The sequence below is a fragment of the Penicillium citrinum genome, assembly GCF_028827155.1.
Source record: "Penicillium citrinum strain IBT 23319 chromosome Unknown utg000005l:1.0-1900146.0:1.0-1900348.0, whole genome shotgun sequence".
NCBI lineage: Eukaryota > Fungi > Ascomycota > Eurotiomycetes > Eurotiales > Aspergillaceae > Penicillium > Penicillium citrinum.
Window position 1 is genome coordinate 1,725,438 of NW_026622690.1, and position 11,383 is coordinate 1,736,820.

The window sequence follows — 11,383 nt, forward strand, 5'->3', positions numbered from 1 at the left end:
GAGGTTGCGTTGCGACTTTGAATGATATTAACAAGGTTAATCTCCAAATTCGAAGCCTAAGGTAGTAGTTGCACATGTATCTTTGAGGTAGATTCCGGTGGTTGTTAGTGTGAGCTTGTGATGGGTGACTTTGCATGCTAATGGCCCTAGAATCGGGAGATCGTGATACTAGTTGTTTAAAATCCGGTATTTAAAGGATATGTCGATGGCTTGATATTAGATATTCAGCTATTGAACTGCCGAATCTAGTCTCGAAGATGCGTTACTATTGGGCCAGTGGTACGATGGATTGATTCGTTTGCTTCTTGTAGAATACATGGGCACGCGATTTTATTTAATCTGCGAATTGAGGAGGTGCTGTTTATTTTGATAACTTATTCTTTATTCTCTAACTAGAAACGATCTGTGATCTTTTTGGACATTTGATTATTATCGAACCCTTAAGTCTAACCCTACTTAGGGCTAATTACTCGGAATAACATACTTGATGAACCCATTTTGCACTGTGATCCGCGAAACAAACAGGGTTCATCTTGAAAAGCACGGTATGATCTGGCATACCGCTCTTTGCGAGAAAATATCGAGATTTTTGAGTCCTGTGGTAACTATCCTAGACATTGAAGTCACAGCTTCTCCTTTTTCTCGACTTGTCATCAGTCTCAGACTTGTACTGTTGGGCCGCTGGCCGACTATTGCACCTATACTTCCAGAAAAAAACCGTTTTCTGGTTGTGATGAGTATAGTTCTTATCGAGATTTCTTCTCTTTTATTTCCCGTCTTTATGCCAATCCAGTTACGTAGCTTCCCTTTGTTCATTAGATTATAATGTACCCTCGTAGTCCAGGCCCTACAATGGACACTGTGCACTAATAACGCCAACTCACCCTTAAATCATTAGTTGAATATGACTACTGAACTTAGCTAGTCTATATGATGGAAGTGGGTACGATGGGGAAGCGTTGAAGAACAGACTGGAGGCAAAGTCAATGTGGCATACCGTGATAAACCATCTTGGGCCCGAAAATAGGAACGGTAAAAGGGAACCGCCACCAACGTGTCCGCTTCTGCAGAGAAGTATGCATAGAAAATTCCTTGACATTTCCATCTTGAGTCTCTATATTTCCTTTTCAGGCTTTTGGTCTAGAAATACTGAAAGAGCGGTCTCGTCAGGTTGTGAAAATGTCTCGCTACCGGGACAACGCCAGAGATGAGACGCAGACCGACTGCTGATTTTCATTCCTAGACATGGCTGATGGAAACAAAAGGGGCTTTGAAGCTTAAATTTGCGAGAGGATAAACCGCATGGACACTTCTAGCTCAAAGGACCCAGCGCTTCAAGCTTCTTTCAATCCGTCCATAAGTTTATCTCTGCATGCTGCATTGCTCCTCAGGACAGCTTCCGGCCGTAGAGGGACTCGCCGGCGGAATCTGCAAGTGTCCATCATACAAGGAATAAGTCTTCCTGCAACCTGCCGAGGTCTCAGGCCTCTTTCATGTCTGTCTCATCGAGCCACCATGCGGCAACCAATCTCCTGATTGGTTAAGTGATCCTCGTCAAGAATTCTCCGGCTGGAGTAGAATATCTTCTCCAATGGTTTATGGCGCCGAGGGAGATAATCTGATGTGACGGGATGACCCATTAACAGTTACCGACTATCTTTCTAATTCAGGTGCAAACGGGGTGGGAGAGAAGTGGCGCCATTGTACACAGGAAGACAGCAAGGCAGATGGATAGGGTTAGCATCTAGTATAGTCGCTCTCTTGCTTATACTGTGTGCAGACTGCCACAACGGTCTGTTTGCATGCATAAATACACATATTAGGGATGTAGACGACTGAATGAAGCGGTGGAAAAGTGTGAGGTTCCTTTTCTTTCGGAGTCCCAAAATGCGGTAGTGCAGGATATCCACATGTTGGCCAGACAAGGTCCCATGGGCACTTCGTGCTTTGGGCCTCTACATCTTGGATACCCACATCAGCGGCAGTGAAACCAGCGAAGCCTCGAAGTTTGGAGACACCGGGCGAGGGTTCATTTTAGAGCCCTCATACACATTACTTTCCATCAGGGGTATCAATGGTGGAGATCGATGACAACATGTGCACGGCATGGCGGTCAGTCCAGAGTCGAACGTCTTCGATGGAGAGGGGAAATATGACTCTAGACCTACGAGAGAAAGAGAAATAGATAGTGCGCGAATGTGCAAGAGAAAGGAAAAAAGGGAGAGGGAGACATACACATCTACTGCCAGAGAATCTGTCCGACTTGACCAGCCCTCGTGATGACCTCAAGAGATTATGTGAGGTGATCAACCACGAGGCAAAACTGTCCCCAGGCACGTCGATTCCTCTTTCTATACACCGCTGGGTGCCACCATCGTTTCTCATCTCTTACCTTCCCCTCATTCTTCTCCCTTCTCTATGTTATCACCTCGACAACGCATCTTGTGTCTCATTCGATCGAAATCTGAATCAATCCAAAGACAGAAACCTCTTCATACGGTCAAACAAGGACTGTAATCACCCTCGTATAAATACAGGACAAACCTGAAGACAAAGGACAAGGAGGCAATATCAAACTGAGGTCGTGTCTTGCGGAGACATCCAGGTGTCTTTCAGAAGTTTTCTGGAAAACGCCTTTTGTTCCACTCCAATTCTCATTTGTATCCATCTCTCCCCTTCTCTTCTTTCTCATATTCTTCATTTTTTGAATAGATTCTCTCGTTTTCTTCCGATTACTTCTACTCTTTTTGTTTCTTGGCTTTCTATCCTTCCTTCTCACTTCTACCTTCGACCTTCTCTACTCTTCTATCATTCTCGCCGTGAATTGTTGCTTACTTATGGCATCTATTCCATCCCTTCTAAATCCGCTCCCCGAGGTTGCTATGTATTCTCCTAGACATAGTGGTCACCCTACCTTATCGAGGATAGAGACAGCAACCAGCTCACAGCCAGGACGCCAAAGGGTCCCTGCAAGACACAGGATCCCGAAGGATGCTCCTGTCTTCAAGGAAGATGACACCAAAGGAGAGATCCGCTATCCTCCCTGCGAGGAGCGTCCTGGGAATATAGCTAAAGAGCACCAAAAGCTGAGGTTGTTCCCTATGGGAGGGGTGGAAGGAGAGATCATGAGATATCCTCGAACAATTCCTTACAAAAGTGACAAGAAATCTTTCGAAGAAAAGACGGGCCGTAGTAAATTTGAAGGTATGTGTGCTTAGAATGACAGTCCTCGAAAAGTCACACTTGAAGACTGACCATCTTTCTATTGCGCAGTATTTCAATACACATTCCGATATGGTACCTTAGGGGAGGAATGGTTTGTGATGTGGGATTATAATATCGGACTCGTTCGAATTACCCACTTATTCAAAGCATTAGGCTATTCTAAAGTGTGCTCTTGTTCAATCTACAACGGAGTGGAAGATATAATAAACCTCTAACATCTTATACAGACAACTCCAGCCAAAGTCCTAGCACAGAATCCTGGCCTCCGTGATATCTGCCACAGCATTACCGGTGGAGCAATCGCAGCTCAAGGTATGGAGGAGCTACAGAGCTAGTACTTTTACCCATCTACATTCCATTTACTAACACAATCTTTGATGAAGGATATTGGATGCCCTTTGAGGCAGCAAAAGCATTAGCCATCAGATTCTGCTACCCTATTCGATACGCCCTAACCCCAATGTTTGGCACGGACTTCCCTGATATGTGCCTCGAACCAGGACATGAGCGCTTCGGTAATTTTATTCTCGACCCAAGCATCATAGAGTCCGCCACCAGAACTGCACACTACTATCGATCCATCGATCCACCAGGCGATACAATCACGGGGATAGAAAGTAGCTCCTCCACGGTATCATCCAACTCCCCAGTCTGGAGGGCCGAGATGCCTCTCTGTCCCCCAGTAATGCTGGATGAAGATAGAAGTCGCTCTTTCAAATGGCCACGTCGTAACTATGCAGATAGCATAGCTAGTACACGCGGATCATCCTCGGAGCCATACTGTCTTTCTCCCTCGAGTCCGGTGCCAAATAGCTTTACACCTGTGAATGCACCGCGCTCTCATGTGAATGTCTCGCCAACAGAGGCATTCCTCACTCGCGCAACAGATACAGGTGCAGATAGTATGCGCAGGCCCGGGCTCGATAAAAGAGAGCATGAGATGATGCATCTATCTGGCTCACAGTTAGATAGTCTTCGGCTTCCAGGCTTCGCTTCATCTGGCAGGGTATCTGACCGGATGGTGCAAAAGCCTTGTGTCGCTATGCAGTATGAAGATTCCGACGCAGGTGACACGAATGACTCGGCTGAGAATGACTCAGTCGATGACGAGCATGACGAAGACTGGCACGAGCATGCATCCCGTTGCTCGACGGAGAGTAGCACTATCTTGGAAGTGAATAGAAGTAGAAGGAAGAGACCATTATGCTCTGTTCAAGCGAGCTCTCATCACTCATCGTCTATTTCGGGAGGCTTCGCCCAGGAAGTCAAGGCTGCTCATGCTCTGATCCACTTACACATGCAAGAAGCCATGGCTAACGATGAAGACGATGTATCGATGGGCGATAGATCTCCCAATCCGTGCCGTCTTCCACTCATGGTCGGTCTGGGACATGGCTGTCGGAAACGACGTCGTGCTTCTGTGTAAAGAGGCTTCTCATGTGTATCGATGGAAGGTATGGTGTTCAGAGACGACCCAAAGGCAAAGGATCTCGGGGCTATTTGGATTCGATGGAGTTTTCTGGATGACAATGGATGAGGTTTTAGATTGGAACGGCGTTCGAGCATGACAAGATTGGATTTTGGTGTATGGACGGGGTTTATTTGGGTTCACACAGAAGAGTTTCAGGTTTTTCTTTCTTGTTGAATAGTTTAAATTGGTGTTACTGAAAACTAGCTGGACTATTTGCCTTTGCGCAAGTAAATGAAGTGCCAATAGTCTAAGCTCGATACTTATTAGAGCGTGAAGGGTACTAGAAATACCTTCAAGCCCACACAAGGAGCAGACTGCATCGGCCAGCAAAAGTATCACTAATCATTCGGAGCCCTGGAGGATATCATCTCGAAGGAGCCAATGAATGGACTGTAGAAAAGTGCTGCAAATGCAAAAATCTTACAAGATAGTTTCAGGGTTAAAGTATGAAATAGTGAATATGATCTCGAACCTTGCTACCAATTGGCCGGCTCTGCCTGGCCATAAACTAGAAAAGACATGTAAGAAGAAAACATGGAAATAGGCAAAGAAATAATGAGAAAGAACGAAATCATGGTGTGTGAGACCATCTGCTCAATCTCAGGAAGAATTACTTCTTCAGTCACTCTCATCGTCATCGAAGTCATCCGCCGAATCTTCCTCTTCACTATCATCCTCAATGACATAGCTCTTCTTGGCTTGTGCAGCGCCACGACGGGATGGCCGGGCAGCAGCGGCTCGCTTAGGCACGACAGGCTCATCATCCGAGTCACCATTGGCTTTGCCAGCCGGTGAGTCCAAAATATCGTTCGCCATGGCATCAATGTCATCTTCCGACTCGTCCTCTATCACCTTTTTCTTGTTGGTCTTAGCCTGCTTAGAAGCGTAAGCCTTAGCTGCCGGGGATAAAGCAGCGGGTTTTACTGGATCGGCTTTCTTTGGACGACCGCGGGCAGTTGTTGTTGTCTTTGGAGCGGCCTTTGTGGCAGCCTTTGTCTTAGGGGCGGCTTTACCCTTGGCTGCGGGCTTGACTGGAGCTTCTTCTTCATCGACGTCGTTCGCGTCATCATCCTCAATTCTCGACACCTCCTTGGGCTTGATTTGTAGCGAGCGTCGTGGGGAGCTCTGAGGAATGAGCTTGCTGTAATCTGTCTCCTCTGGGTCAAATTCGCTGACCTTGGAAGGTGACTTAGAGGGAGACTTGGTAGCAGCCTTCAGGCTTGCACTGCTTCCAGCACGAGAACGTTGCGGGAACAACTGGCGGGTTTCTGATTCACCACCACCAATACCCTTCACCATTTGACTGACGTCTCCAAGCATGTCATCGCCATTGTCGCTTTCCGAATCACTGGGAGCTGAGTACTTCACCGGCTTGCGAGCACGACTTGACTGAGCCGCAGGCTTGGTAGCCTCGCTTTTTGCGATTTCGAGGAAGTCATCATCTGAATCGTCGGCGACAGGTGCCTTCGCCTTAGCCTTCGGAGCTCGTTTGGTCGCTGGCTTGGGCTTTGGGGCAGGCTCTGCTTCAAGCTCACTGTCCATATCGAAAGGATCAGGCTCTGCCTTCGGTTGGGCCGATGCGCGAGAAGGAACTTCATCAATTTCCATGATGTCGTCATCCTCGTCCTCCTCTTTAGGTTTTGGCTTAGGCTTCGCAGCAGCTCGACTCTTCTTTGGCAAAATTTCCATATCGAAATCATCGTCTGAATCAGCAGCACCATCGCCAGCAGGTGAGGGTGAGGGCTTAGCTGCTGGTTTCGACGACTTGCTATTGAGGAAGTTAGCTAGACTGTTGGTCGGCTGCGCTTTCTTAGCCGCCGTCGTCTTCTTTGATTTCGGAGCGGCGAAGTCTTCGTCGTCAGGATCATCGCCATTCGCAGCCTTGCGCTTACGCGAGGCTGTGGCCCGGCCTGCACCAGTCATGAGCTTGGAAGAGGCGCGACGGCCCATGTTCCGAACTTGGCGATTACGACGGTCTTCATCCTCCAGTTGGAAGCGCCACTCATTGATGAACTCATCGAGGTCTTTATTCCAGATATCCTCCTTGGACAGCTTGATCAGAGCGTCAATTTCAACCTCCTTGTCACCAATTTGTCGACGGAGCTTCTCAACACGCTCTTGGGTCAAAGACCACAGAGCCATACCAAGCAGGTAGTCATAAGAGCTCGACAAGACTTCAACGTCAGCGTCATCATCCTCTTCGCCTTCCTCAACAACGGCCTCGTCTTCGCCAAGTTTGGCGGCATCCGCAACCTTTGTGAATGCCTTGAAGCCCTTTTCTCTCAACTCGTTTACCAAGACAGACTTCTTCTTCTTGGAAATGACCAGCTTGCCGTCGATGATCATTTGGACAAAGCGAGCTTGGTTACTCAGCTTCTCAAGTTCCTTTTGGAGTTCGCTCAGCTGGTGCTGCTTTCGGCGCTCGTAGTACTTGAGGCGAACGGTGAAGAACTCCTTCAGAATATCATCTACGGTCGCGTACTTGGTGATACGACCCTCGGGGTCGAAGGCAACCAGGTTACTGGTAGCAATGCTCTTCGTCAACTTGAATTTTTCCTCCAGGCCTTCAGACAGAGCAGCCTTCATATTCTTCTCATCCAGTTGGATCACAAAGTGCACCTTATCGTGAGTGTTATAGTCCTTGTAATCCTTGATAAAGGATGGCACCTTTTCCGCCTTGATAATGTCTTCCAGCTTATCTTTGAAGTCTTGAGTCCAGGTGCGGATGGGTAATTCGGTGATTTCAACTTCCTTATCACCAGTCTCCTTGATGATACCGCTGAATTTGAATCTGTCACCTCCCATGTTGACGACCTCACCAGTGAAACCACGGAACCAGGGTTGCATAGGCTCGATTGGCTCGCCTTTCATCAGACGTTTGAGATTGTTCACAACGTCCTCGGGGTTATAGTTGGGAATCGACGAACTCCAACCAGTTCCAATACCATCGGCACCATTGATCAAAACCATGGGTACTACAGGCATGTAGGTTTCGGGCTCGATCTTTTTGCCGTCATCCTCATTGTAGGTAAGCAACGGCTCATCTGCAGTGTGGAAGATCTTCCGGGCGAATGGCGAGAGACGAGTGTAGATATAACGAGCACTGGCGCAATCGCTACCTCCCTGGAGTCGACTTCCGAAGTTACCACTTGGCTCAAGACAGTTAATGTTATTTGACCCAACAAAAGTCTGCGCCAGGCCGACGATGGTTTGCTGAAGAGATGTTTCACCGTGCTGATAGGCTGTCATTCCTGAGACAAGACCAGCCAATTCAACAACCTTCATATCTTTCTTCAGGTTACGGCGGAAGCAAGCATAAAGAACCTTGCGTTGACCGGGCTTCAACCCGTCAACCACTGAGGGAATGGAACGCTGGTTATCTGCCATACTGAACAGAATAAGCTCCTTGTTGATGAAATCCGTGTATGAGATCTTAGAGACCGAGTGGTCCAAATATGTGCCCGGCTTGAACTGGCGCAGCCACTCCTTACGCTCATCGGCCTTCTTTTTCGAGAATGCCAATTCGATCAACTCAGCCTCGTGGTCCTTCATGGTGTGGAATTCCTTCAGGTGGCGATCAAGGTCGCGGAAGTAAACTTGAGCGTCTGTTGTGGAACTAGTTCCCAGACCCTTGTAGTACTTGTGATCCCATCCGCGTTCACCCTTATGAGCTTCAAGCCACTCTTCATACTCGGGCATGGTGAAGAATGATCGTTGTTTAGTAGGGTTCTTGGGATCTCCCTTCCATACCTTGATGATAGGGGTAATGAATTCGATCAGGAACTCGGGGATCTTAAGTAGACTGGGAAACTGTGCCTGAAGGAAGTTGATGAGTAGACCCTTGATGTGACTACCGTCGTGATCTTGATCGGTCATAATCATGAGGTGGCCATATCGGAGCCCCTTGGTTTCCGTATACTCCTTCTTGTGTTGAAGACCAATAAAATTCTTGATGTTTTGAATTTCTGCGTTTTTGGAGATCTGGTCAAATGATGCATCACGTACGTTGAGCAGCTTTCCACGAAGAGGGAATACACCAAACAGGTCTGGACCGACAACAGCACGACCAGCCATCGCCAGGCCCTTGGCGGAATCACCTTCAGTGAGAATCAGAGTACAGTGGTGACCATCCTTCGTGCCAGCCTTGTTGGCTTCCACAAGCTTGGGGTTGTTCATACGGGTGCGGCGGCCACCGTCGCTCTTTTTCAGGATCTGATCGGCTTTTTGCGCGGCGAAATGCAAAATATTATTCATCACATCGGTCTTCAGGATTTTCTTGTAGAATTCCTCCTCCAAAACACATTTACTGCCAAACTGGCTGGCCTTTGTTGTCAACTGCTCCTTAGTTTGGGAATTGAAGGACGGGTTGACAATCTGAGCATTGACAAAGATGAAGATATGATTGCGAATCTGGGCAGCCTTCAAGGTAGCACCAGTCTTGTTCTTCTTCTTGACTTGATCCGCCAGTCGGTTACAGATTTGATCCGCGATGTAATTGACGTGAGTACCACCCGATGTTGTCGCAATCGAGTTAACGAAAGAGACCTGCTGGAAGGCACCATCCGAGACGGAAAATCCGATCTCCCACCGAGGGTCTGGGCTGCAAGTGAGGATTTCATCCTTGGGTGCCGGGCCGTCGTCCCCACGCTCCCGACGAATTGCCTTGGTGTACATTTGCATATATTGCTTGAAGTTTCGGATGGGAACGCGTGTCTTGTTTAACTTTACAGTGACACCTGCTGTACCAGCCAAATCGTAGACACGGCGTTTCACGAGCGCCTCGAAATCATCATCGATGCCTTCCATTCCAAATTTGGCGAAGTCGGGCTTGAAAGTGACCATTGTGTAGTCCTCGCCCTTGCTGGCATCGGTGATCTTGGCTTTGCCCATCTTCGTCATGTTTTCAGTCCAAGTTTGCTTGTACTTTTTCTTCTGATTTGAGTCCTGAGTCTCCAGAGTGAACTCAGTGGAAAAGACGTTACAAAGCTTGGCACCGAAACCGTTTCGACCACCAGTAACCTTCTTTTGGTTATCATCGTAGTTGGAAGATGTGAGTAGGTTACCGAAAATCAGTTCAGGGACGTAGATCTTTTCCTTGGAGTGAATCTCGATGGGAATACCACGTCCGTTGTTCCAAACACTGATTTCACCCTTCTCGCGATCAATCGTCACTCTGATCTCGCTCATACTCTTGTCGTTCTGCTTGTTATCGGCGGCATTGACAACAATTTCATCGAAAATCTTGTACAGACCAGGAACAAAAGACACGTTGCGGAATTCCATCGACTCGGTCTCCGAGTTGAAAACCCACATCTGCTGCTGGGTCATCTCAATCGAGCCAATATATGTGTCGGGACGTTTCACGATGTGCTCGAGTTGTGTCAACTAAAATAGACTGTATTAGCATCAGGCTCCTAGCAAGTGAAGCGCGTCGCAACTCACCTTCTGGTATTTATCGGCATTGCTACCGGAGGGGGCTGCAGCACCTCCCTCTGGATACGATTCATTCTCCACGTCTGCTAGAGGCTTCGAGCCTGCACGCTTGGGCGCGGCAGTCTTCTTTGCCTTGGGAGGGGTATGGGAGAGTAGCGAATCATTATCGGACATTTGCACGTCAGACATCTCATCTTCACTGTCTGCCTTGGCCTTCTTTTTGGGAGCAGCCTTCGGTTTGGCATTCAGTGTCGTCTGTTTCTTGGCCGCCGGTTTCGCCGGGGCCTTTTTAGGGGCAGCCTTGGCCTTTGGTTTCTACGTTACAACGGAGAATCAGTACCAATCCCTTCCCAGCACGAATCGGGCAAGCATACCGGCGCAGGTTCTGGGACAAAGTCGGAGCTTCCAGCATCGCTCTCGACGTCAAAAATATCATCATCCATGATAGAGTCGTCCATGGTGAAGGTGATGCGGGTGCTGAAAAACCGATGAGATCGGGTTCAGACCGCGAGAGAAACGAATGACAGGTACAATCAGGACCACAAGATCCAAAACAATTCACGCGAAAAGATGAGCACAGTCGCGCATGCTCAGTTGGAGAGGGGAGGAGGGAGAGGAGAAAGGTTGGGAAGAATGTGATGTTTGGGACTCGACTTTCTTTTCCTCTTGCTGTTTTTCTGTTTGCCCCGATGAAACGCGCCTGCCCCAGGCGGGCGGTGAATGCGTTGGCCACTCGGATCATCAATATTCCCGCCGCTTCTCTCACCGCCTTTGCCCCGCTGCCCCGTAAACAAACAAACGAATCTGGCAGGCGCGTCATTCAAAACGCGAGGCAAGAGCGATACATCAACGAGGGGAACTTGGCAGGTGCATTCATTCACAACTCACTTTGATGTACTTCAACATAAATATAGACCTATATCTATATATCCAGGATCATTCCGCAAATATCATATTGAATAGACCAATTAAGATTGATTATCTTCAAAGAATGTTCAGATTCATGATTCGGATACCGAAATATATCACTCGACCAAGCCGAATTTAAACGAGTATTATAGCTCTCCGCGTTGACAATCGAATATATTGATAGTATCAATGCCCCAAGCCCTTGGGGTATACTGGAGTAGGGCACTGATAATAGTAATAATAGTTCGAATAAATTTCTACTTTCATGTAGCTCACTTCTGGTTGACCTGTTGGCTTGGTAATATCTTCAGTGGATCAATTATGCGAACTGAATGGGATGCGTCC

General features: G+C 47.9%; 2 protein-coding genes across 2 annotated transcripts; one reads left to right on the plus strand and one right to left on the minus strand.

Moving 5' to 3' along the window:
• Nucleotides 1-2,837: 2,837 nt before the first annotated feature.
• Nucleotides 2,838-4,651, plus strand: N7469_006477 (uncharacterized protein; the record flags this gene model as incomplete). Its single annotated transcript, XM_056645395.1, has 4 exons — nucleotides 2,838-3,204; nucleotides 3,274-3,389; nucleotides 3,453-3,537; nucleotides 3,609-4,651. 4 exons carry the CDS (start codon nucleotides 2,838-2,840, stop codon nucleotides 4,649-4,651), a joined length of 1,611 nt encoding a protein of 536 aa, XP_056500633.1.
• A 663-nt stretch (nucleotides 4,652-5,314) lies between these two features.
• Nucleotides 5,315-10,587, minus strand: N7469_006478 (DNA topoisomerase 2; the record flags this gene model as incomplete). Its single annotated transcript, XM_056645396.1, has 3 exons — nucleotides 5,315-10,081; nucleotides 10,139-10,444; nucleotides 10,504-10,587. The coding sequence occupies 3 exons, from the start codon at nucleotides 10,585-10,587 to the stop codon at nucleotides 5,315-5,317; spliced, it is 5,157 nt and encodes a 1,718-aa protein (XP_056500634.1).
• Nucleotides 10,588-11,383: the final 796 nt, after the last annotated feature.